The sequence below is a fragment of the Triticum aestivum genome, chromosome 2B (assembly GCF_018294505.1).
Source record: "Triticum aestivum cultivar Chinese Spring chromosome 2B, IWGSC CS RefSeq v2.1, whole genome shotgun sequence".
Classification (NCBI taxonomy): Eukaryota; Viridiplantae; Streptophyta; class Magnoliopsida; order Poales; family Poaceae; genus Triticum; species Triticum aestivum.
The window spans coordinates 45,849,613-45,876,059 of record NC_057798.1 but is presented as its reverse complement, the minus strand read 5'-3'; the positions used below and the strand labels follow the sequence as shown (position 1 = coordinate 45,876,059).

The following is a 26,447-nucleotide window of genomic DNA, read 5'->3' as shown; positions in this document are numbered from 1 at the left end:
CTCACCTATGCCTCAGTTCACTGCTGAAGAGGCAAGTGTTGAAGAAATGGAAGATGAGGATGTGGACATTGGCTGTACCACACCTGTGCTGAATGATGACTTTTGGGAAAGTCAGCACCCCAACTCTCCGATGTTCACTCCACTTCAAGCAATTCCTCAATCCCCTGCTGCTACTGAAGTGCAAATGGGATCTGAAGAACCTCATGCAACCCCGACTGTCCATGAAGAAATTCCAGCCACTAGTGCTGAAGAAATTGTAAATGAAGAATTGATGACCCAAGCTGCAGCTGAAGAAGAGCCTGAAATTCCTCAGCTTGAGGAACCTGAGATTGCGATTCCTGAGGTAGTGATGCAATTGACTGATACTCCTCAACCCAAGCCAAAGGGTCCCTTTTCAAAGAAGCAAAATTTCAAGGCTGATGATTTCTTCGGCGAGCATGTGTTCTTCACTGAATTCAACCCATATGACAATGCTTGTCTTAGAAGGAAGCGTTTCTGGACTGCCAGCCAGGCCAACTTCTATTCTTCACTGCTTTACAACAAGGACAAAGTCTTCGACCCCGAGCATATTCCTCACGTGGACATGGAATCAATGCCTTGCTTCTCTCAAGTCCTCAGTATGCTTCATGATGCAGGCTTGCTCAACTTTTTCTCAGACATAGTTGATTGGAATGAAGAGCTCATTCTTCAGTTCTACGCAATGCTGCATATCACAGGTGATGGTAATGACATCAACTCTTGGGTGTTGGACTGGATGACCGAAAACACTCACTACAAGGCACCAGCCTCTGAATTGCTTCGTGCCTTGCCACTCAGTCCTCCACCTGAAGGTGCTCGTTGTCTGTACGATGAGCCTGAACTCACTGCTCACTATATGCAAGTGCTCATGAAGCCCCGGAAGCCTGGTCAAGCACCAAGGACCAAATTCCTCGTGAAGGAATTGCTCTATGTGCCAAGAACCATCCGTTGCATTCTGACGAAGACCATGAGCCCTATCAAAGGCCATGACTCATCCGATGAAGAAATTGTTGGGATGATGAAGAATATGCTATTCAACGTCATGCATGGCATCCCCATAAATTATCATGATTTCTTCATGAGGACTCTAGCGAATGTCGCACTTTCACCATTTGAGCTGAAGCCTTACGCGTCGTGGACCATGAGATTCCTCAGAACAAGATCTTCACTCAATTACAAGGTTGACTTTCAGAATCACCTCAGCTACTTGCCCCCGATTGAAGTCCTCAAGCGGACATATTCCTCAGCTGATGAGAAGGGTAAGTCACCAGCCATTATCGATGAAGGCATTCGTCCATTGGATGGTCATTTCCACAAATCTGCATCTTATTCCACCAATGATGACTCTGCCACTCATGATTCTGCTGCCAATGCTCCCAAGTCAAGTCCTCAAGCTACTGCTCCTCGTGTGGTGACTGGCCGTGAGCTGCTTCTAAGTCTTCACCAGAAGGTGGATCAAAACCACAAATGGGTTAAGCGTCAGTTTGGCTCTATTCTTCACAACATGACCTCTACACATAATGTTGTGAAGAAAAACCATTACTACCTCCATGAAGTCTTCAATCGCACCTGGGCTATTCTGCATCATCTCTATGGTGAAAAAGATTTGAAGAACATGGGCTTCAAAGAAGATTTTGACTGGTCTGCTCCACCACCGAAGAAACTCAAGAAGGTCAAGGTTCCTCCCTTGGTCGCCAGTTCATATTCTTCATCGCGCGACACGGACGAGTATGAAGACTTGGACGACACTGCAGCAGGCCCTACATCGACTCAAGACCCTGACAACGCTGGCGCTCCTCCATCATCATGATATTCTTCAGGGGCGTTGGTCCTCATTTTCAACCCTTTTGGTCATTCGATGGCAAAGGGGGAGAAATTTGAGTTAGTCTTCAAGCGGGTCTATCTTATATGGGTGTTTTTTTGCTAAGTTAGAACTCTCGTTCTTCTGATGACTTTGCTGGATCGAGTTGTAATCTTAAACTCTATGGTGGCCTGATACTTTTGTTGTGTTCTTCTGCATGCTTATTCCTCATTAATGTCAACGCACGCATACTGAATTACATCAGTCACCATATCTCATCATGCATTTCAAACTCTTCATATTATATGTCAAATGCGTGTATGAATTACAAGATATATGGGGAGATCTCCATGATTATACTCTTCAAGTGTGCATTGCTTCAAAAGCAAATTCCTCACTATGCACATCTTCAGGGGGAGTTCTTCTATATCTTGCAATCAAATTCCTCAACATCAATACTTACACTTTCATATATTTATCCCCGTTGAAAACTTAACCTATATTGCCATCAATCACCAAAAAGGGGGAGATTGTAAGTGTATCTAGTGCCCCTTAGTGATGTTGGTGTATTGAAGACTTATAGGTTAAGGGACTGATGTGTTTGTCACTGTACACATGTCTATAAGTCTATGAGGAGTTTGATAATTACAGAGAAAGTCGACCCCTAAAAATGAAGTTCTTCGCTTGAAGACTTTGGATTTCTGAAGACTTTCTGAAGACTTTGAAAGTGAAGAAATTGATGTGACCTTGAAGACTTGGCAATCATTCGAGGAACATGAAGCGTGAAGACTTTGTTTTTCATTGTTTCATTTTCTCTTCCTTGAGTCATAGGAAACACCGTACTATTAAAGGGGGTCAAGGAAATACTAAGGAAAAATTTCCATGTGATGCTCAACTCAAAATCCTACACCTACCAATCCCTTCGAGTGAAGCCATTGGAAATCTCATACAGTTCAGTCATATTCTTCAGTGACAGAGACGAAGTTCTTCTGGTCTCTGAGGAATTTGTTCTGACTGGGGAGTTAGGAATTCGCCAGTGTGGATTGCCTACACAGTGAGGAACATGATAGCCCTGAGGAATTTGAGACTCAAAATTCCGACCGTTGCTGTGCTACGCACCAGCTGTCCCAGAATATCAACCCACCTAACGGTCATATCAGACAAGGGCATTTATGTCTTATCATGTCGGGCTGCTCCCTAGGCTATAAATAGCCGCCCCCTACAACCACTAGCTGGTTGGCTGCTCCGAGAGAAACTGACACTTGTCATTTGAGAGCATCCCATCCTCCGAGGACTTTGAGTGAAAATCATCAAGTGAGGAAAACCCAAACCCAAACCTTCAAAACCCCAAAGTGATTGAGCATCACTGAAGAGATTGATCCTGCGTGGATCGACACTTGTTACCTTTGAAGACTGTGCTTCTTCCAGATGGTTAGGCGTCAAGGTCTAGAGCATCCAAGAGAAATTGTGGATCGCCGAGTGACCAAGTTTGTGAAGGTCCGGAAGTCACCTGAAGACTTACCACGAGTGATTGGGCGAGGTCTGTGTGACTTTAGCTCAAGGAGAATACGGTGAGGACTGTGTGTCCGGGACTGTGTGTCCTCGAGTTTAAATACTCAGCCGCTCCAACCAGATGTACAACTGAGACAGCAATTGGAACTGGTCTACCAAATCATTGTCTTCACCGAGCTTACTGGTTCTATTTCCTCAACTCTTTCATTTCCTCATTTCTGTTGTTGTGTGCTTGTTCATATCTGTTTGAAGACTTTGACTGAAGACTTTCTCAATTTCCTCAGTTCAATTTCTTCAGTCTGTCCGTCTTCATCTTGTGTTATCATGTGCTTACGCTTTCTGTACTCTGTGCTTGTCTTCATTTCATCATGATGACTGTGTGTGTGTTCTGTTATGTTTACTTTTGAGTACTTATTCCGCTGCAAGTAGTTCTTCATTTAGGAATTTCCTCACCAGCAAATTCCTCAGTGAAGAATTCCTCACCAGCAAATTCCTCAGTGAAGAATTCATAAAAATCGCCTATTCACCCCCCCCCTCTAGTCGATATAACGCACTTTCACTAGAGCCTATCGGAGCTAAATACGACTGATCTCAGGTCAAGGTGGCAGTCGGGTCGGGTTAGACCGGGTCAAGCTCTCTCAAACCCATGCCCGAATAACTAATGGGCATAGGAGCATACCCATGACCCTACCCATGGGTCTAGAGCTAGGGCTGCAAAAAAAGCTCGAGGCTCGTGAGCAGCTCGAGATCGACTCGTATTTTAGCTCGACTCGAGATCGACTTGAAAAGAAATGGGCCGAGTATAAGCACTTTATGTAGCTCGATCGAGAAACGAGCCGATCTTGAGCCAGCATTGGCTCGCTCGATTTTAGCTCGATAGCTCGATATCATATAAGTATATTAAATAACCTTCATACCAATCTCCAAGAATTAGGATCATTCATTTCCATATATGTTTTATATGATTTTTTTTCTTCACTTTACCTACTAGCAAACATGGAAATTAACCATGGAGAAAATTTATTCTCATCACATGGCCAACCGTGTGTTCAATATCTTGTTATTTTGGTCAAAGCTTGAGAGCTGGCACACCTTCGTCGCCTTCTATCCATGATCTCTTGTTATTAAATACTAGTCTTCACTTGAGAAAGAATAAGTCAAATTTATAGTGATTTTTCGTTTTGTTGTGGCCTATCTAGGTTTAAAAATTGCCTTCAAAAATCATCTTATTTAGCTCGAAACTAGCTCAAGATCGCCTCGATATCGTTACAAGCTGAGCATGAGCCACTTTCTGCAGCTCGCTCAAATTTTAGTATGAGTTGAGCTGAGCCTAGGCAAACTTGCTCGAACTCGACTCGTTTGCAGCCCTATCTAAAGCCAGACCCATGCCCGAACCCGATGGGCAACCCGACCCATTAGGGCACCCATCAGATTTGAAATACATACTTTACTTTTAAGTTAAAATTAGTACTCATCGTGTGACCAATCAAGGTTGCTGTTCATTTTAGCTCACTAGCCACTGGGAGCAGTTGTGATGTGTCTCCAGTCTCTTATATAGGCACAACTGAACCTCCTACCAGCGCGACTAGGCGAGGTGGTACTAAACAAGGTGGCAACCTGCGTCGCTGCCTCGTTGCATGCCAAGCAGGACACGAGATGGGCTCGGTTTGGAGGCCCAAATGGCCGACATGTCTGTTGAGGCTACTACCGCCAGTTGTAATGTTGGGCTTCTGCGTAGGTGCTCTAATATTTATAATAATTCATCTATTCATCTATGGGGCATACCAGGAGCGATCAACAAGAAATAAAACGTAGAGCAAAGGTGCATACATGCATCGCTACCGAGAGCCTTGGATGTTCTAAGAAATTAATTACTAGCAAGTATCTTCATCAAAACGTCCACACATAATATAAAATAATAATATTTTTTAATCACTAATTTTAATCGGGTGACCCATCGGGCGACCCATGGGCAAAACATTATGTCCATACCCTACCCATGACTAACCGGGCTACCCATCGGGCTTACCCATGGGTGAATATGGCGACCCATACCCTACCCATTAGGTCGGGTGCCCATGGGCACGACCGCCCATGGGTCGGATTGCCGGGTTGAATCTCAGGTAGGGGGTTCCGATCTGGTAGTCTTGGCTAGATGATAGAAGGGCACAAGGAACATGTGGATTACGCAGGGTCATGCCCCTGTTGAAGAGTTCAAACCCTTTGTCCTACTTTGTTTGTATCGCTTGTGGATGGGTACAAAGCACACGTGATATGCCGCGTGATCGTATGTGAATGACACATGTATAGCCCTATCACCTCTATTTATATAGATCTGGGGTATATAGGGTTTACACCTTGGAGAATACGTCAACAAGTCTTCGTGTCAATCCTTCTTTATGCTTCTGGATCAGACGAACGAGGCCCACCAGTGATAGTTTTAGGGGGGTACTCGGCCCAACCCAAGGGATGGGCAACCGACATGCCGAGCACCCCCTAATACAGGACTCCGTCAATAAACCCTAAACCGGTCTTCAAACCGAGGACACTCCTCGGTCTCTCTCAAGCTGCTCTTTATCTTCAGTCTTTGACCTTGCAAACTAGTCTAATTTTGCATATAGCTTTCTGATTTGATCTTACCCTCGGTCGAGGAGTCGTATATCTCAAGCATCCGGGATGTCCCACGGCCCTGTTGATTTGTATAAACAAAAGATTCCCTCAATTTGTATAAACAAAAGATTCCCTCTATGCTCTGGATTGGTCTTGAATTCGAGGGCCATCTCCCTAGGCTGGTTACCTTTAGTGGCGAAGCCTACTCGGTTAAGGATAAGGTTTTTGGGCTAGGTCCAGCCCTGACAGCTTGACCGACCTGAAGTGTCATGTGTGGTCGGTTAAAAAGCCATCAAATCAAAAAAGATCAAGTGCCGGATTCCTAACAACATTATCAACCAAAAGCTCGTTCCTCGCGCGTTTTTAATGCATGACACGTGGGAAACTTGCTGAATTACATCCTCCATATTATAATATAAGACGTTCCTTATATTTTGATACATAGGAAGTATATAAAAAGGGGAAATGTTATCAGACGAATGTCTGATATTTGGCATCTCCCAGCGAACGTCCTCCCCACCGTTGCACGGATCTCAACGCAAGGTCAACAACATGTCAGATTTGAAAAGTAGTTCAAAATTAAAGGCAACAAACGTTTCAGTTTTTCCAAAGTACCTCAGCTTGCTATGCTGGCTAGTGGCTTGAGCGTTCAGATGGGATACCTCGTACCTGGGTTCCATTCCCACGCGCTCCTTTTTCAGCTTTCTTTTCTTTCACCAAGATGGTATCTCCTTTTACATGGCAATTTTGTCTACAAAAAAGTTAACGCGGCGGTTTCTAAAATTTTGAAATATGTCACATGGCAATTTAGACATTTTTTCACAAATCACTTTTTTGGTTTTGTACATGGTATTTTTTTAATTTAAGGGATGTCATTTTCTATATTGTAAGAGATGACATTTTTATCAAGCAATGGCATTATTTATCAGTAAGAGATGACATTTTTAGTAACCGGGCCTTGAGGCCTGGGGGGAAGCTAAAGGCGGCTTGTCTGGCTGGATGGCTGGCTTCCTAGCGAACAAAATGTTCACTGGTCGATCCACCAGCCAGCTGGAGCCTCCCTCCTCGTGGCGATCGTCACTCGTCAGGCAGATATTAAGATTTGTCCAAAAAAAGAAAAAAGAAAAAAGAAAGCCCCCGGTGAGGATCGAACTCACGACCTTTCCCTTACGAAGGGAACGCACTACCACTATGCTACGGAGGCATTTGTTGTGCTTCTGGTTGCGGTTCTTTAGCTATTGTGAACACACCTTCTGCACGCCAGTAGTGTAACCGCCAAATCCCGATAATAACACTGTAAATGCACGGTACTACCCCTTCTTCTGCAGTTTGTGCGATGTGGGTCAACATACGACGGACCAAGGGACCAATTACAACTGCGACAGCATGAAACACCGGCACATCCTTGGTGCTCTTCAGACATTGCAGCGTCGCAAGGGAAGAAGACCAGGAGACGACGCCATGGAGCAGATCGAGATCATAAGCATTATTTATCGAGATCATAAGTATAGTGTGGGTCTAGTTTCGCCATTTGATCGACACTGCCTTCAATACATTCAGACAGCTTGAAACTGCACAACAGATCAAGAAAAATAGACGTCTCATTGCACATTCTCGACGCTCCCCGCCAATACACAATGTTGAACACATCCATTCCATTGGTCCAACATAAATGTCATCAGACACGCTACAGCTGCCAGCCAATGTTTATGTACACACTAGATTACGAGATACCAAAACGAGGGCCGCCCTACCCAGTGAAGAGCATGCCCCTCTAGCCTGTGTGAGAAGCCAACATCCGGTCCGTCCAATGCTCGGCTACACCTAGATCTGAGGCCGAGAAATCAGTAAGTAGATAATTACAACCGAGCGTATATTCTGCTCCCCTCCTATTGTTATATTTGCAGATCGTCCAGCGACAGCTCCTCATTCGACATCATCTTCAGTTTCTGCAAATAACGGCACAAAGTCATGCTGGCAGGCACATAGCTAGTGTACGTTGGAGGGGGGAGCAGGACAGTCGAAGGACTTACCGTGATGAATTTGGGTGGATCATCAAGGCTAGATGAGCCGAGGATAATTTCTCTCTTCAGTTTCGATGACAGCTTGTGGACAGCACGTAACTACAATATCCATCCATCAACGTTGAAGAAAGCGGATTGGAGAACGTGCAAAATTTATTTATAGGTTATAAAGCATGAAGCAAGGCACCACGACTGGAAATGGAGCGAATCAGATTCGGGAGGCAAATATGAAAAACATACCTCGGACCGGGTAGCACCCCCAACTACAAAGATAAACAAGCGCCGACCCAGCTTCCTCATATCACTCGACGCATGCTTCAGTACAGAGTCGCTGTAAAATGATCATTGGACATTATATATAAGAAACTTCTAGCAGTAAACCAAATTATTATCAACTCTGATTTACCAGAAATGTGCAACTACTGAACACAGCTCTCAAAATCTCTTCACTGAGAAATGAACGTGAGCTGATGTATGCACTAGATTAGCATGTCGGTAAATTGCTCATAATGGAATATTGATTAATTTGCTCCCATTGCAATAATTTGAGGTCCCACTGTCCCAGCTTTCATTATCCATGCCAAAGGTCACAGGAGAAAGCTCCCTAGAAAGCATTAAAACTTTGCAGCAAGTGTTGCAGACTGGCGCCAACAGTTCAGTCTAATCTACTCTTGCCAATATGAACAATGATCACACTGATGTGTCATATAAATCAAAGATTTATAGTTGGTAACAATAGGCAGAACAGGATTTAATCAACTAACAGAACTTGCATAATAGCCTAGCCGATATATACGGTCTCGAAAAATATATGGCTGCTATATACTATTTATAATACGCACACACGTATCATCTGGAAAGACTACAGGAAACAGCTTACTATAGACATGTCCATAAACACCCTAAACAGAAATGCATGCTTGAAATTTGAAACAGAGGAAAGCCAACGGAATCGTTATGACCAACCTTGAATAGCCATCATCGGAGTTGCGAGGTCTAGCCCATGTGCCAGCTGTCCGTCTAGATCTCATGGATTGAGCTGGTTGATGAGCTGGGCTTGTTCGAGCGGACATGCTGCTTGAGATCCCACGGAAGCTAGAACTAGGGTCACTCATACAATGGTACTCATCTTTTGGAAGCTCTCCTTTACTGAGTTTCTCAATCAAATCCTACAAAAAAGGCAAGAACCACATTCATGTAAATGGTAAAAAAATACAAGAGTGGCACATGGACTTTGGTAAAAGTAATCAGAGTGAGTGTAAATTCATATTTTTATCGATGGTAAATGTTTGTGCTGAAGTGGTACCCAAGACATACACAGTAATCAAATCAAGAAATTAGTAGGCTGGGCAAATGGATGATGGGGCCAAAGAATGGGGACAAATTAACTGAAACCAACGGACCAACCATGAGGGTTCCATATATACGGCAAACCAGTAGTTGACAAAATGAGGTGAGATGGCAGATGAACCAGAACTAATCGAGAATAATGCACAAAAGGGGAACTTGGGAACAACAAAAGAATGGTGGAGATAAATTATCTTCGAATCTCAAAGACATTTAAAATTATTGATAAATTAACTCCGTATGCAAAAAAGTTCATCTCATGAAACAGTATGAAGAATATCAAACATTTGCTGCTATAATTAATCAGATAAAAAAAATTATACCTCCAGGACGGGATAAAACCTGGACAACGTCCATGTTGATTCTTCCCCTATTCGTTCTTTTCTGATACCACGCTTTTTCTGAAAATTGTAGAAGTGAGTGAATAACTTCTACTATAAAATTAATTATCTAAAAGCTATATGTTTGGAAGAACTAAGACACAAATAAAATAATTCGACAGGTTACCTTACGTATTTCAAATTTTAGAGGAAAACCACCTTTTGAAGACTTTTTAGTTTCATGCGCACATATGCAACGCATATTATTCACTGCGATCATATCATCAGCAGATAATCCAGCCAGCTGGGAAAAAAAATCTCTTACTGAATTAGTTATAAAACAACAAATTAACAACTGACTTATTGAAGAATTGAAGCTACAAGCCTCTGATGCAGAAATTCTTAGAAACTGTCTACTGTACAGAAGGAACCAAATGTACAACTTTTGATAAGGTGGATTTTTACAAATGCATCATTTCAATGTAAATGCCCCCTCTGATCACAGGAAGTAGCAATTGAAGTTCTTTAAGTCTTCAGATATTAACTGGGCCATTATCTTTTCTAATCATAACTCCCCTCGGTCCCATATTAATTGACGCAGAAATGGATGTATCTAGCACTGAATACGTCTAGATACATCCATTTCAGCGTCAATTAATATGGGATGGAGGGAGTATTTGTGAAAAGCTATATACATAAGATTTGCAGGTCTTTTCAAAAATAGATCTACTTCATGAGTGGCCATTCAACATATTTGTCAATGCACAGCAGCCCAATGTTCATACTCCCTCCGTCCGGAAATACTTGTCATCCAAATGAATGAAAGGGGGTGTATCTAGATGTATTTTAGTTCTAGATACATCCCTTTTTGTCCATTTTGATGACAAGTATTTCCGGACGGAGGGAGTACTATTTTACAGTTGTTGTTAGCCCAGGGCTCACTTGTCAAACCCAAATTAGATGTATTTCACAAATGAATGGGCTAACTTTCCCAATATATAACTAAAGTTACCTGCATCAGCTTTGCTCCCTTCTCACTCTGGATCTTCTCTGGATTAATTGCAGCATAAATCATTAGTAAACGCAGCTTGTTTTCACGACTTATATCCTGGATTAGGTCCTCAAACATATCAATATGATATCTAGACAGTATTAGAACTAGCATTTTGTTGGTTGTAGTCCAATTAATAATTACCTGATGTGTCCTAAAGAAATCAATTAGTTCTTTCGAGCCAGCATCGCCAAACACGAGATCTTGCTCGAGCTGGCCAACGTCTTTCAAATGCTGTTGTTTGATTATGTCAAAGAGCTTTTCTGCAATCTGTAGCAGAAATGAGTAACCAAAAGTAAAGAATACTCCTTGGTATGTCAAAACAGCTGATATTCGGAAGCCAGTTCAAATTCTTCAGTTCCTATCCTAGTCCCAATTTCCAAGATCTAACCAGAGTGCTAGCATGAGGCAATGCTAGGAAAGGTAACACCAGGAGGAGTGTATGCGGGTAAATGGAAACAGCGCAAGCAGAAATGGGATTACTGGACTTGCACTGATATGGTGGTCAGTCTAGGCCCATGGCAGACACTTCCAACTCGTCACACCATCTCCATTGTAACGTTTAAGATTTGCCAGGTACACACATTTGTTTTTTGATATACAAGTTGACGAAAAGTCAAGTCCGTCTTAATTTTAAGATAAATCGTGTATCCTAATTTGTGGTAAATATTGCCTTCTAGGCATGTGCATGCAAAAAAATCAAGTGACAATTTGGTGATCTTAGAAGTGTAGGTAATACAACAATAGGTTGTGGAAGAGCTTGGACCATTTTTTGCAATTCTTTTGTTGATAACTCTTAAATCAAGTTTCAAGTTTATGCAGCACACACTGGCACTAGAAAACAAAAATACAAACCTCAACATGGAGGGAAAGCTTATCAATTTGATCACTGTATTGTGGAAGAGCTTGGACCATTTTTTGCAATTCTTTTGTTGATAACTCTCCATTGGTCCTGCAAATCAAGCAGGAGCATTAACATTACAACAAGAAAAAAAATCTTACTAAATGCGAGAATCAATTCAATATAGAACAAAATTTTAATGCCTATTTCAAATGCATCATGGTAACTCAGTAAGTATATCCTAGAAACCACACACTTCAAATGTTTTGGCTGTCATTATGAAATGCATAAACCTGACTAATTAACAAAACAAATAGAACAGAATGACAAGTATAGGTTGGTGAACAAATTTCGCTTGCAGAGAACACATCATTATCTAAACCAGTTAGATTTTGCATTTCTGCACCATTCAATTCTCTTCCAAGATGCAATGTTTGCTGGTATGTTATAACCTTACTGAAGTTCACTGTTATAACTGCATAGTGCATACTCCCTTAAGCTAATTGCCAGTAATAAGCCCAACTTGCAATAGTTGCTGCGTAGAACTAACCTTGCTTGGTGTAGTTGAGCTGCTTTATTTTTAGATATAAAATCGCTCATCTTCTCATGCAGTCTTAAATTAGCCTGCAATATTGATGTCATAAGACAATTACTGAAACACTAAGAAGCACGGACACGGGGACGGAAAGACGGGGATACGCATACGGGGATACGGGATACGGCATTTTCCCAAAACAGCCATTCGGGGATACGGCGAGTATATATATAATAAAATAAAAATATGGCATGTAATATTAAGTTAAGACAGAAAATTAATAAGAAAGAAATCTTTTTTGCCAAGTGCTTGATTGATCCTCATCCCCCCATGCCATGTTGTCATTGCAAGCTGCATCCATCTTGCAAAACATATCAAACACAAACAGTAAAGAAGATTAGAGGAGAAGACATAATTGAAAGATTAGAGGACAAAACATACTTGAAGCAACATGGAGCAGCAGCGCAAGCATTCAACCCAGCAGCACAAGATAGCAAGCAACATCCAGGATCCAGCAGCTTAATGGTAGAAATATGACGAATCAAAGAGGAAGAGGTTGAGGAATAGGAGAGGCTGTTGGGTTACCTGCGAGTAAAGGCTGCTGGTGCTGGGGCTAGCGGTCGCCGAATCCAGGCGTCGCCGGCGGCGGCGGCGATCCAGGAGGCGGCGGCTCGTGCAGTACGACCTGGGAGGGAGCACCTCGTTCTCATGACAGAGAAGGTGCGGGAGACATATAGGGTTTCGTATTGGGTTGGACCGAGGCTGGTTTTGGGCTGGGCCATGTCCCAAACGTGTCCCAGACGTGTCCCACCGTATCCCTGTAATTTTTTCCTTATTATTAATCGAAATTCGTGGGACACGGCTTAGTTCGCGTATCCCAGCGTATCCCGGCGTATCCCCGTATCCCGCCGTATCAGGACGGCAGTTCGGCTGATTCTGGCGTGTCCGTGCTTTTTAGCTGAAACATACAACGTCTAAAGATAACAGTGGCACCAATCTTACATCCGCTACATGTACATCACGAAGCTCAAACCATATGGGATCATGATCTTCCAATAAAACCTCTTTTTTCTCAGTGCCTGATCCACTCTTGTTTGGCACCTGTTGTTTCCAATTCATGTGTAGGAACATGATATCAGGGGTACGACAGAACTGAAAAATGGGTCGACACTGAACTGTATTAAAATGATTTTGATATGCTCACCTCTTGCACATATTTGTTACCATCCATGGACAGTAGATCATGACACATGGCATCGTAGGTCCATTCATGAATAACAGGCGCAATCTGTAAACATCATGAAAACATGAAACATCGTAAGGAGTAAGCCAGCATTTCACCTTCAAACCAGTGACAAACATCTCAAACATATAAAATGATCTCATACCTGGTCTATTGAACGATCTACAATAAGTAATTCACATGTTTCTGTCTGAGGAAATTCGGGTATTGTTGATTTATATCTCGCCAGGCAATTCCACACAGAAGCTGCCAGCTTTGTGGGGACTAAATCTCGTAGAGTTGTCAAAGTAGAAGCATCAATTGTCCTAGCGACACGATAGTGCACACGAGGAAATTCCTAACAATATTGGAAACATTCAGCGTTGGTCTTAATGGGAAATATGGGAAAAGGCAGATGAAGTAACAATTAAGCAATAACAATGAAGTAAAGTGGCAATCATTCACACGATAATCGCTCCATATTAATTTTCATGATTGGCAATAACCATCTGATCCACAAAAAAACATCTTCTGTTGTGTACGAAGACCATGGCATTTGGGTATATGTTCAAATTGCTCATATGCTCAGACTTGCCAATTAAAATCACATTCTCTGTAATGCCTGAATTTATCACCCCCCATCCCCTACCCCCAAGTGTAAAAGGGTATAAAGACTTTGCAAATAGCATAAAATGGAAAGGTACCTTCATTGATGCAAATACAGTAGCAATGCGAGTGGCCATCGTGTTAATGCATGAATTATAGTTCATTGAGCTTTCTGCATTTTCTGTGAAAAGCTCTTCTAGAGCCTTGTCATCGTCAGTTACAAAGCCCTGCACACAGCAATGGATTCATCGAAATCAAACAAATAATAAAGTACATAAACAAGTGCTCCCTCCGTCCCAAATTGTAAGACCATTGACACTATGATAGTGTCTATAATGATCTTATATTTTGGGACGGAGGGAGTAGATATGTTTTAATTCATCTGTGGTCATACATGAATAAGTATTAATCTGAACCAGCAATCTTGAAAGGTTAAGTAGCCCGATTACCTGGCTATCAATAGCGAAGTATTCCAGATTCATCTGCGACATAGAGCAAAAAGTGAATTTGCATGCTTGAGAGTGAGAGAGGGGGCAGTTAAACTGACCTCACTGAGTGCACCAACGCGTGCTAAAACACTTGAATCTTTTTTTATATGAGCCACCCATTCTTTCTGTATGGGAGAACTGAAAAATATATAGGCTCTGCAGTCGGCACAACATTGTATCAATAACTAAAGTAACAGAACAAATGTCAAGTAAATACATGCACAGATCACATACTTCTTGTACAATGGACGCTTCCCTGACATGTTGGACATAAATATGTCAATACTGCATTATGACACAATGAACGGTTAGAGAAACTGGAAGTGCAAACAAAAAAAATCAACATCACCAGCAAAAAGATAACTGCACCTACCACAACATTTAATTGCCTTGGGGACTAAAAGACTGGAGGTGCAACAAAATCAAAAGATACTCTTTCTCAGCACGGCTTAAAGGATAAAAACTACAGCATGCACCAGTTCATGCAGTGCATGTGTATCTCATAATTTGATTGTCAATCATATTACTTAGGTATTTTATACTCCTCGTTTAAGGATAAGTTTTTAGTGCTCAAGTCATCCATCTAACAAAGCTGGAGCTGTATCTCTTATTAGTGATTAAGAAAATAACAAGCGAGGTTTTCCAGTCTGTCCGTCCCTTCTTAGGGCCTCTCAGTGTTCAAAAATTGCTGGGTGCTAAGTGGGTGGCAACTGCCTATGAAGCAAACCAACCAGGAGGTATGAACAGCATTTTGCAAAAGCAGCAAGTAAACAAAAAAAAGGCCTGTCCAGCAGCCCAAATAAATGGACCAAAGGCCAAAAAAGCTCCCAACCACAGTGAAGTTCAGCAAACAAAAGTGTTGTAACTAACCCCTACCCTAGCAGCAATGAGTGCCCTTGTGTGCCCCTCATTCTGCTCCACTTCTCGCACACACAGACGACTAATCCTGTGCTGGTTATCGCCTACTGCACACTCCAGTGGTAAAAACTGGAGTGGCAGGAGAGTCCGATGAGGCAACGAAGAACTTCACTCGGCTACAGGAGGGGGGTTATTTTCAGAGGAAGAGGAGCTTGAATTGGAGGTGGCAAAGGAGAAGTCAATCAGCAGTGAGGGGAACCTTGCCTGGTCATCATGTTGCCAAACGCTTCTGTCCTAACTCCTAAGGATGCAAGCCAGGCGGGTTCACGGACAATACCACAATACAAACTTAGTGTTAATTCCATGGCTAGTGATGAACTAATTGGCGAGTTTCACGAGACAAGTGTGCCGCCACAACCAGCTACTCTAATGTGCCTTGGCAGCGACTCTTACCACCTATCAGCACCTTTGACCGTGACCACCCAGCTCAGCAATTTCCCCTGACTCATAGTGTCGATCCTTAGCATCTAGATAGTCGCTTAGGATCCTTGATCTCTCTTCCGCAGCAAGAAAAAGGCTTGCAAACAGCTAGTTGATGGAAAACGACGTACCCATGGTCCTCACACCCAGACCAAAGCATGGATGCATGTGCTGTTTGCCATAAGTACTATATAAGTCCTAGAACTAGACGACTGGATATCTTTGCCACCGCGTATTGAATCAAAAGCTGGTAGGCTCAACTAGTGGCACATTGACACTTTGAGTACAAGGATGGCAAGGTAGCAGTGAAAACAATATTTCACAAGTGAGGCAGTATCATACAGATCCCTGGGCATGAAGCCTACCAAGTAGTTGAATAAATCTGACAGTGATCATTATGAGAGGTTACTGCATAGGGAAAAGTACTAACAGTGATAACACACAGCCATGTCAAAGAGGATATGTTGCTAACATAGCTTACTTTTGTTTCGTAGGTTGCATGAAATAAATTGCATCCATTGATGGTAATGGCTGCCTCCGTTTGTATAGGTCCTCAACCACTGCAAAAGAATTGGCAATGTGGAGCTTTTATACATAGACAATAACCCATGGAGGAATTCCATGGCACCCTACAGCTTTGGAAAGCTAAATGCTAAATATGTTCGAAGGAAATACTTTAATAGTTCAACAGAAAGCTGGTTAAAGTTCTCCATAATTAGGAACACTGACAGTGTTAAAATACTTTTGTAGCACAATTAAAGAACTATGCAACCTTATCATGACTCTGAGGTGGCATATTGTAACAGAACTCCTTCAGCGGAACCACATAGTATTAGCCAGAATAAATGCCTCATGTTACAGCAATGTATCTACTGCAGTACAGGGATTTACTTGATTCACATGACAACAGCCTACTTACATGAAACCCCTTGATCTGTTATATCTCCCATCTTGCACGAAGATGACATTATCTTGACAGTAAGTTTATCCATGATAAGAACCTAGTCAAAACACAATTTTATGCATGTCACTTTTCTTTGCAAGGTGGTAGAACATGACAATATCAAAATCCTGAAAATGATCCAAACCAAAAGGATACCTTCCATGTGGATCCTTTGTTCTGCCTAGTTGATCTTAACATTTCATTTAATAAACCTACATAGGTGCAACAAGAATGAACAAATAAATGGTAAATCAGGAACTTGGTGGAATATGCCAGTAAGAAAAAAAAATAACATGGTAAATTTACAATTACACAGAGTCTGCCCTATTCAAGTATAACCAAAATTCTTAGCACAAATAACTATAATGGAAGAAACAAAACAAAGTCAAGTGAAACATTAAGTACAAGAGAATCATGTATATCATTTTACATTGACAGCCAATGCGCATCTCTTTAAGACGCAACATTAAGAAAGTATACTACCACAGTGCATCCACCCCAAATCGATCATTTCACAGTCTACTTGATGGTCTGATTTAGTGTTAATAAACTACTACAAGCCGACTTGCGTTGCCCTGTTGCCGTTTTTTGCATGAGACAAACTCAAATGGAAACAAGTAAAGCAGAGCATGCAGTCGCACCACCATGACAAATTGCTAATCTAAAACAACAAAACATTCTGACCAACTTCGGTGCTCAATTATGGTTAACTTTATGTGTACTACATCTACATGCCAGCGTCGACAGTAATGAAATGCAAGCCTCTGCAAGCAGCAACCTCGTAACAAGTTAGTAGATGGCCAACGACACTGATTGTTTAATGGGCATTGTGTTACTCTACACGCTGATGAAGTTGAAGTCCAATTCCTTAGATTACATGCTGATGCCGGTGTAAAGCAGAAACCTCCTCAAGTTTTACTAGCTTCCGATTTGACACCATCCACTCACGCATATCCACAACTCGCCTGTGTGAGAATTCCCCTTGCCCCCCAAATCAGGGGAACGGGTGGGGCGAGGCACCGCGGAAAAAATCCCCTTGAATCGGCGAAACTAAGTAACTAGGCATTTTCGTGGGTTCATCAGGACTAATCGCGCACCCGGACGCACGGCAAATCAGGGCATTGCGCAGCATCAGCAGCAGCAGGGACTGAATCACCCGCACCGGTCCCCTCAGTTCAAACGCCGTTTCTCCACAACCAGAAAAAACAGAGCAGGGGAGGGGAGGCAGGGGGAATGGGGGGCGTGGCGCGGGGGAAGGGCAGGGGGGGAGGCACTCACGGTCCCGGGTGATCTCGCGGAAGGTGCCGCCGCCGCCGCCGCCGCGAGAGGAGGAGTCGGAGTCCGTCGACATCGCCGCCGCGCGCCGCGCTAGCTAGGGTTGGTGCGGGGCGGAGTGCGGTGCGCGTGCGGGCTTGTGCGGAGGGAGGGGAGCGAAGGGAAGGAAAGGCGAGGAAAGAGAGAAGGAATCTGGTGCACGGCGAGGCTCGGTTGCTTTTGCTTGCCACCGCCGCGGGGGTCCGGACGGGGAACGGGGTTAGTACTGCTCTGCTCTCGTCTGGTCTGGTGTGGCCAATGGGGAGGGGAGGAGGCGTGGGGTTTAAGCTCGCCCGATCTATGGCGCGTGGGGCCGCGCCGGGCCGGGTCCACGCGACGCGCGGTTGGGCGCGTATGGGTGTGACTATTTGGGTGTTGAAGAAAGGTAAGAAAGGTAAGAATGTTAAACAACTATTCGAAAAGTATAATCAAGCATTTCAAAGATGTTAAATGTGTATAGAAAAACAATTGATCATGTATTTAATTTTTTCGTAACCAATCATTTGAAAAAAAATGTTAACCGGCTATTTGAAAAATGTCAACCAATCTTCTTGAACAAACGTTAAATGTGTATAGAAAGACAACTGACATGTATTCAGTATTGCATTTAAAAAAAATATGTTGATCAAACATTTGAAAAATGTTAAATGCATATAGAAATAATGTTGACCATGTATTAAAAAACTTAATCTTCTACTTGAAAAATGTTGATCAAGCATTTTTTAAATGTTAAATGGGTATAGAAATAATGTTGACCACGTATTAAAAAACTTAATCTTCTACTTGAAAAATGTTGATCAAACATTTGAATATTTTTAAAAAAAATGTGTATACAAAAAAACTTGACTATGTATTACAAAAATGTTAAACTTGTATTTAAAGTATGTTAAAAATATATTAGATATATACCAAAAATGTACAATGTGTACGGAAGAAAAGCAGAAATAAAAAATATAAGATTTCGACAAAAATAACCATGTATTAAAAATGTTAAATGTGTTTACAAAATATTTCTGATGTATACAAAAAATGTTGAATATGTACTGGAAACCAAGAAAAACCAAAAGAAGGAAACAAAGAAACAAGAAAAACTGAAGAAAACCAAGAAAGAACAAAAAAAAGAAAATAGAAAACCTATTGAAACCGAGAGCAAACCAATGGAAACACAAAAAAACAAAGAATCCATGAAAAAACAAATAAAAACGTAAGAACCGTGAAAAAATGAAGACTATGAAAATATAAGAAGAACCCAATGAAAACAGATAAAGAAATGAAGAAAGCAGTGAAAAACAAAATAACGAAGAAAACCGGCAAAGAAACAAGAAACTGAAACAAGAAAAAACAAAGAAGCGATTGGAGCGAAAAAACTGCGAAGCAATCACGTTCGAACTGGTGAAGCATTTGCAAAAAAAGAAAACCGGCCGACCCAGACTCGCGTGAGAGAGCTATTCCCTTCAGGCGGGAGAGTAGCTTCTGCCTCGCGTAAAGCGAGATATAGCAAGAAAAATGTTAGAAAAAAACTTGACTATGTATTAGAAAAATGTTAAACTTGTATTTAAAGTATGTTAAAAATATATTAGATATATACCAAAGTGTACAATGTGTATGGAAGAAAAGCAGAAATAAAAAATATAAGATTTCAAAAAAAAACATGTATTAAAAATTGTTAAAAGTGTTTATAAAAAATATTTCTGATGTATACAAAAAATGTTAAATATGTACTGGAAACCAAGAAAAACCAAAAAAAGGAAACAAAGAAACAAGAAAAACAAGAAAGAACAAAAAAATAGAAAACCTATTGAAACCGAGAGCAAACCAATGGAAACACAAAAAACCAAAGAATCCGTGGAAAAACAAAGAAAAACGTAAGAACCGTGAAAAAATGAAGACTATGAAAATATAAGAAGAACCTAATGAAAACAGATAAAGAAATGAAGAAAGCAGTGTTAAACAAAATAACGAAGAAAACCGGCAAAGAAACAAGAAACTGAAACAAGAAAAAACAAAGAAACGATTGGAGCGAAAAAACTGCGAAGCAATCACGTTTGAACCGGCGAAACGTTTGCAAAAAAAGAAAACCTGCCGACCCAGACTAGCGTGAGAGAGCTATTCTCTTCAGACAAGAGAGTAGCTTCCGCCTCGCATAAAGTGGGATATAGCTCACGCGCCAAACAAGTCCATGGTGATACTCAGTAGTAGCTAGCACCCGTTATATATGGACTTGGGCCACAGTGAGGGACCACCTCACCGTGAGACCACACAAGAAGTACGCCTTCCGTACCACCCCACGACTGGGGGGCACAAGGTTGTGCATGTGGCGGCCTACAGCAAGAAGGGGGGCCCTTAGGTGAAGGTGTTCACGCTGGGGGGAGCGTTGTGGCGGTACGTCCCCACGGCCACTGGCCCGAGATGCAATTACGGCGCCGACATCTTCGGCGTCGACGGCACCGTGTACTGTGCTGGGAAGAGCAGCAAGAAGCTCATGGCGTTCAACCTCGACAGCGAGCGTCTCACGTTCATCAAGTTCTTACCTGATGTGATGTATGATAGCTGGTACCTGGACGAGGTGCAGGAGAGGTTGGGGATTCTGTTTTTCCACTCTGATGCTCAGAAGTGTATGAGGGGGGTGAAGTATACATATCATTCGTCATTGAATTTTTTATTATAGTACAGGTATGTTCCTGATTAGTTGAACTTTTTCCTCCTACAACCGTGGATGTTACGACCTTGTATGAACTCTGCATCTACCTACCGGTTCTCTCGCCACAGCATGACATGTGTTATCACCTTGCCACTCTGCTAGTCCGGCGTGTACCTCCATCACCCTTCCACTGGCACCTTTGTTGCCGTGTCAGTCGCTAAGAACAGTGCTATAGAGGTGCTCGACGATGCTCATTTGCAACATCACAGGCGCTAAGCGCTTGTGTGTGCACAATGGGTGGCGGCGGGGTTTGCAACATTGCATTGTTGCCGTGGCCGTCAGGGGCTTCAACGTCGCCTATGTTGCAGTGGCAACAAGACTCTTGTTGCAAACGTTCTATTACATTTGGCGTTGGCTCGCCGATCACACGTCTCGTTCACGATATCTAACAAACCGGGAAGCGGCTGATTTTCTCCTCACGTTAGCCGATCGACACATAGCGCGCGCCAGAGAAAAATCATAGCCACAGTTTCATGGAAGTGAATCCCACAAAAACCATAATGTAAAATAACGCTACAAATTGTTTTTTTTTCTTTCCCCTCTCGCAAGACGACTAGGGAAAGCCTTTCTCCCCTCTATCTTCACCGGCGAGCCCGTGCATTTGCCTCCCCTCCGCCCGCCGCTCCAGCGGCCTGTGGCGGGGAGGGAGTTTTTGTTGCCTCGGATCCGGCTAGTAGATAGGTAGGGTTTTGGTCCTCGCAGGGGCGCTTCTTCTTCATGTCAGTCTTTCAGGCTCCGATCCTCCACAAGTTTGTCTGTTGGGACGGATTAGACGAAACTCCGGTGTAGATTCCTGCCAGTTCCTCGGGGCGGCGAGTTTAGGGATTCTCGTCGTGCGTTCGCAATGGTGATATTGGTGTCAGGTTCTTCAGATCGATTTAAGGGTTCAACGGCAACGACTGCAGCTTCGGGGCGTTGGTTCTTAGGGGCATGTGCATGAAGACTTCTCAGCTATCATGCACAATGTCAAGCCAGCTCCGGTATAGGAGCGGCGACAGCGGCGCGTCGGCGGCGGTCGTTCGGTGGCCCATGGACCTCGACGTAATTTTTATTACGTTTGAGGTGTTTTGTACTTCGGTCAATCTTTATAATATATCTGATCCTTTTTCGAAAAAAAAACAACGCTACAAATTGACCCAACAGTTCACCCGTACGTTTGGAATTTGTCCGTGTTATTAGGAACCCTAGGTGTGTGCTTGGCAACTAGATATAAGGATATTATTAGGTAAAGATTGATCGAGATCGCAACAGCCGAGCCAAGAGCCGAACTCGCATCTGGCTAGATAGCACTAGCGCAGGCGATCAAGGATGACACGGGAATTGTCCGCGGACGTGCTCGTGAGCATCGTCCAGCGGCTCCCTCCGAGCACCCGGCGGCTGACCCGCCTGGTCTGCCGGCACTGGTGTGACGTCGTGGACACGCGCACTGCGGAGATGCAGAGCCGCGCCAAGCTTCTCGTGACCACCGGCGAGGGCTCCGCGTACTTCGTGGACGATCCATCAGCAGGGAGGCGCAGATATCTATGGAAAAACAACGCCAGCCCCGGCGAAGGCAGCACGACGACGATGGTCGTCGGCACCTGCAACGGCCTGATCTGCCTCCGCGACAAGCGCAAGTCCGACGGCGCCATCACTATGGTCAACCCGGTCACCGGCGAGAGGCTGTCTCTCCCGCCGCTGCCGTCCGCCGCCGGCGCCCCGAAAAGGACCTGCTTCGTGGGCTGGGGCGAGGCGTATGGCTTCGGATACCACCCCTCCACCACCGGCGCCTCGGAAAGGGGCTGGCACGAGGCGGGTACCACCCCACGGCCGGGCGGCACAAGGTCGTGCATGTGGACGCCTACGCTAGGAAAGGAAAGTTGCAGGAGCAGGTGAAGGTGTTCACGTTGGGGGAGTCTTCATGGCGGGGCGTTGCTACGGGCTCTCTCCCGAGATGCAATTACAGCGCCGGCATCGTGTGCGTCGACGGCACCATGTACTGGGCCGCCAAGAACGGGAAGAAGCTCATGGCGTTCGACCTAGACCGCGAGCGCCTCACCTTCATCAAGTCACCACAGGATGCGCCGTCTGACGGCTGGCACCTGACGGAGGTGCGGGCGAGGTTGGCGATCCTGTATCCTCTCAAGCCGGTTGAAAAGTCCGAGGTATCCTGGATCCGTCTATGCCCAAGTAGACTTAAACCCCAATCAATTCAGAAAAGTGAAATTATGTTTAAAAAAAGTGTATCGTGTAACATTAATTTACTAAACTAAAACCGATCCTTTAAAAATTGATCGAACCTTAAGAAAAAGTAGCAAAACCTGGGTAATTGATTTTTTCCATTAGATAAAGAAAATGACATTGTTCACTTAAGTTTCGCACACTTCATTATCGTGTAAACAGTGGGCAGTCTATTGAATTTGTTTGTTCACATGGAAGTATTGCATCTTTAAATTTGTTTGAGTTACATGTGCAGGTGTGGGTTCTAGAGGACGCGTTGACAATGAAAGAGCACATGTGGAGCCGGTTGTACATAGTGGAGTCGGACATACCACCGCACTTATCGCCGATGTCCCGTCATCTCACTAGGGATGTCGTGAGTAAACACACGTTGAGCAACGATAGCGGTGGGGTGGAGATCCACGAGAAAAGTTGGGGAAGGATAATCCTTAGTAGACACACATTCGCCTACGTGGAGACAACAGAGCCGCTAAATGTTTATAGGTGTTGATCTTAGAGGTAGCACCAGTATTGCCTATACATGAATTTTTTTTTTGCTACTTTTAAATGTCAAGATCTTTTACAGTCATCTCAATTCAATATGTATCAACTAATTTGATCTTAGCATGAATTTGGTTCAGATATGACTATCCTGATTGATAAGCATTGTCTTTCATCTTGTAGCTATGTTCATGGTAGAAGTAGTGTGGTAGGGCTAATTGACGGGCAGCCATGCCCGTTTGCCTGCACTGGGACATAATGTTTCATGTTTTATGAACTTTTCAGTTTTGACGATTTCTAGTTTTCATAACTTTATGTTCCAGGCACTTGTAGAAATTACAACTTGCAATATTGGAAAATTGCAGGGTTTTTTTTAACTTAAAAAAACTTTAGAAACTGAATTTCTTGAAATTTTAAAATTTCAAAGTTTGTGAACTTCTAAATTTTTGGAACTTACAACAAAAAACAGAAAAAATGTTACATGGGTGTGTGCCCCACCAGGAAGATGAGAAGAGACGAGAGAGAAGGGGTAAAACGACATGTGTGCCCCTCACCAACCGCGTCTCAATAGAGAAGCCCACCTCCTCCTCAACCCAGTTCCCACCAGAGATCCCTCCTCAACATGCGAGATGTGTACAATCACCCGCCAGGGAGTTAATCTAGAAGTAGTGACCTTAGCCTTTACATGCATTTCTTAGCTGGAAGCCATTGTGCTAAAGAGATGTATATCTAACTCCAGCCATTGTACCTTAACATGAATTTTCTAAAACAACTATTCGAAAACTATAATCAAGCATTTAAAAAATGCTGAATGCGTATAGGAAAACAGTTGATCATGCATTTAATTTTTTCTTAATCAATCATCTGAAGAAGAAAAAATGTTAAACGGCTATTTGGAAAATGCCAATCAATCTTCTTGAACAAATGTTAAATGTGTGTAGAAAGACAGCTTACCATGTATTCAGAAGAATGTTTATCTTGCATTTGAAAAAAAATGCTGATCAAATGTTTGAAAAATGTTAAATGCGTGAAAAACAAAGAAAACCGTAAGAACCATGAAAAAATGAAGACCATGAAAATATAAGAAGAACCCAATGAAAACAGATAAAGAAATGAAGAAAGCAGTGAAAAACAAAATAACGAAGAAAGCCGGCAAAGAAACAAGAAAAACAAAGAAACGATTGGAGCAAAAAAACTGCGAAGCAATCATGTCTGAACCGGCGAAGCACTTGTAAAAAGCAGAAAACCGGCCGACCCAGACTCGCGTGAGAGAGTTATTCCCTTCAGACGAGAGAGTAGCTTTCGCCTCGAATAAAGTGGGATATAGTTCACGCGCCAAACAAGTCCATGGTGATACTCAGTAGTAGCTAGCACCCGTTATATATGGACTTGGGCCACGGTGAGGGACCACCTCACCGTGAGACCACACAAGAAGTACGCCTTCCCGTACCACCCCACGACTGGGGGGCACAAGGTTGTGTATGTGGCGGCCTACAGCAAGAAGGGGGACCCTCAGGTGAAGGTGTTCATGTTGGGGGAAGCATCGTGGCGGTACGTCCCCACGGTCCCTGGCCCGAGATGTGATTATGGCGTCGGCATCGTCGGCGTCGACGGCACCGTGTACTAGGCTGGGAAGAGCAGCAAGAAGCTCATGGCGTTCGACCTCGACAGCGAGCATCTCACGTTCATCAAATCCTTAACTGATATGATGTCTGATAGCCGGGACCTGGACGAGGTGCAGGGGAGGTTGGGGATGTTGTTTTTCCACTCTAATGCTCAGAAGTGTGAGGTGCATATTTATAGTTTCCTTTTAATTACTTAAGTTTAGCTAAGTCTGAATCAGTCCAGGAGAGTGAATTTTTATGAGGAAAGAAAGGTGATCTAGTTTGTGGAGTACTCCTCCGTCCCATAATACAATATAAGATCTTATTACATCTAATATGTGTTATATTGGGTGTAACAAGAACTTATATTATGAGACGGAGGAAGTACTATCATTTATGCTAAACTATAGTGGCAGTTCTCTAAATTGATGGGGACTTCCAAAAATAATTTCAATCAACCTAGGGGGTGTTTGTTTCCAGGGACTTTTTGGTGTAGGGACTAGAAAAAGTCCCTAGCAAACCAAACAGGATGGGGCTTTTTTGAGACTTTTTGCTAAAAGTCCTTAGAAACACCTCCTTAAGAGTCTTTTTCAAAAAGTCCCAGGGACTAGAAAAAGTCTTAGGACTAGAGAAACAAACACCACCCTAAAAGAAGCAAAACCATTACGCTAAATTGATGGAAAAACACATTGATCTCTTAACTTATGCACGCTTAATTATTGTGTGAAAAACAGCAGTTGATTGAGTTTGGTCACATGGAAGTATTACATCTTTAAATTGGTTTGAGTTACGTGTGTGCAGGTGTGGGTTTTAGAGGGTCCAAAGACAATGAGTGAGCACAAGTGGAGCTGTTTGTACATTGTGGGGCGGTGCATACCGCAACACTCATCATCGAGGGGCTGGCATATCACTTGGAATGTCGTGAATAAACACAAGTTGAGCAACAATAGCAGCATGGCAAACACAAGTGAGAAGAGTCCGGGTATGATAGTCTGTATGAAAGCTAGCTGGTGTTACCACAGACGGACGTTTGCCAACGTTGACACGACAGAGCCACTAAATATTTACAGGTGTTGGTCTTAAATATAGCACCCGCATTGTTACATGAGAATTTGGCTACTTTTAAATTTCAAGATATTTTACAACACTCTCAATATGTATCGTCTATCTCTATGGGTTCTTATAGTCAACTAATATGATGCATGGGTCCTTATAGTCAACTAATATGATCTATGCATGCAATTGAGGCAGATGACCACATATTTGATAAGCATTGTCTTCCAGCATCTAGCTAGGTATGGGTTCCTATTCCGGGCCATCTTGCGGCTGAGGCAGGGACCCCATCTCCATCTCCACCTCAAGCTTAGCCTTGCACTTGACGTCCGGGCGGCTATCCTAGAGAAGGCAAATAGCCGACCACATTTCTGGTGTGGTTAATTGTCGATGCTCTGAGACCGGCAGCGCCATCCAAC

At 43.1% G+C, this 26,447-nt stretch overlaps 2 protein-coding genes and 1 non-coding gene across 3 annotated transcripts; 1 reads left to right on the top strand and 2 right to left on the bottom strand.

Annotated features, from left to right (window-relative positions):
• Positions 1 to 7,073: 7,073 nt before the first annotated feature.
• TRNAT-CGU (transfer RNA threonine (anticodon CGU)) lies at positions 7,074 to 7,145 on the bottom strand. Its single transcript has one exon. It is a non-coding gene; the product is annotated as a tRNA-Thr (tRNA).
• Positions 7,146 to 7,522: 377 nt separating this feature from the next.
• LOC123043368 (probable protein transport Sec1a) lies at positions 7,523 to 18,219 on the bottom strand. Its single transcript, XM_044465784.1, has 21 exons — positions 17,935 to 18,219; positions 16,813 to 16,868; positions 16,633 to 16,714; positions 16,195 to 16,273; positions 14,610 to 14,660; positions 14,435 to 14,531; positions 14,337 to 14,369; positions 13,986 to 14,114; positions 13,448 to 13,639; positions 13,264 to 13,347; positions 13,062 to 13,160; positions 12,075 to 12,148; positions 11,539 to 11,635; positions 10,828 to 10,953; positions 10,645 to 10,740; positions 9,820 to 9,936; positions 9,636 to 9,713; positions 8,932 to 9,134; positions 8,206 to 8,296; positions 7,975 to 8,064; positions 7,523 to 7,890 (listed from the first exon to the last, which is right to left on the bottom strand). Exons 1-21 carry the CDS (start codon positions 18,005 to 18,007, stop codon positions 7,837 to 7,839), a joined length of 2,001 nt encoding a protein of 666 aa, XP_044321719.1. The 5' UTR covers positions 18,008 to 18,219; the 3' UTR covers positions 7,523 to 7,836.
• A 3,699-nt stretch (positions 18,220 to 21,918) lies between these two features.
• On the top strand, positions 21,919 to 23,354 carry LOC123040303 (F-box protein At3g07870-like). Its single transcript, XM_044463187.1, has 2 exons — positions 21,919 to 22,815; positions 23,127 to 23,354. Exon 1 carries the CDS (start codon positions 21,980 to 21,982, stop codon positions 22,544 to 22,546), a length of 567 nt encoding a protein of 188 aa, XP_044319122.1. The 5' UTR covers positions 21,919 to 21,979; the 3' UTR covers positions 22,547 to 22,815; positions 23,127 to 23,354.
• The last annotated feature ends 3,093 nt before the right edge of the window (positions 23,355 to 26,447 follow it).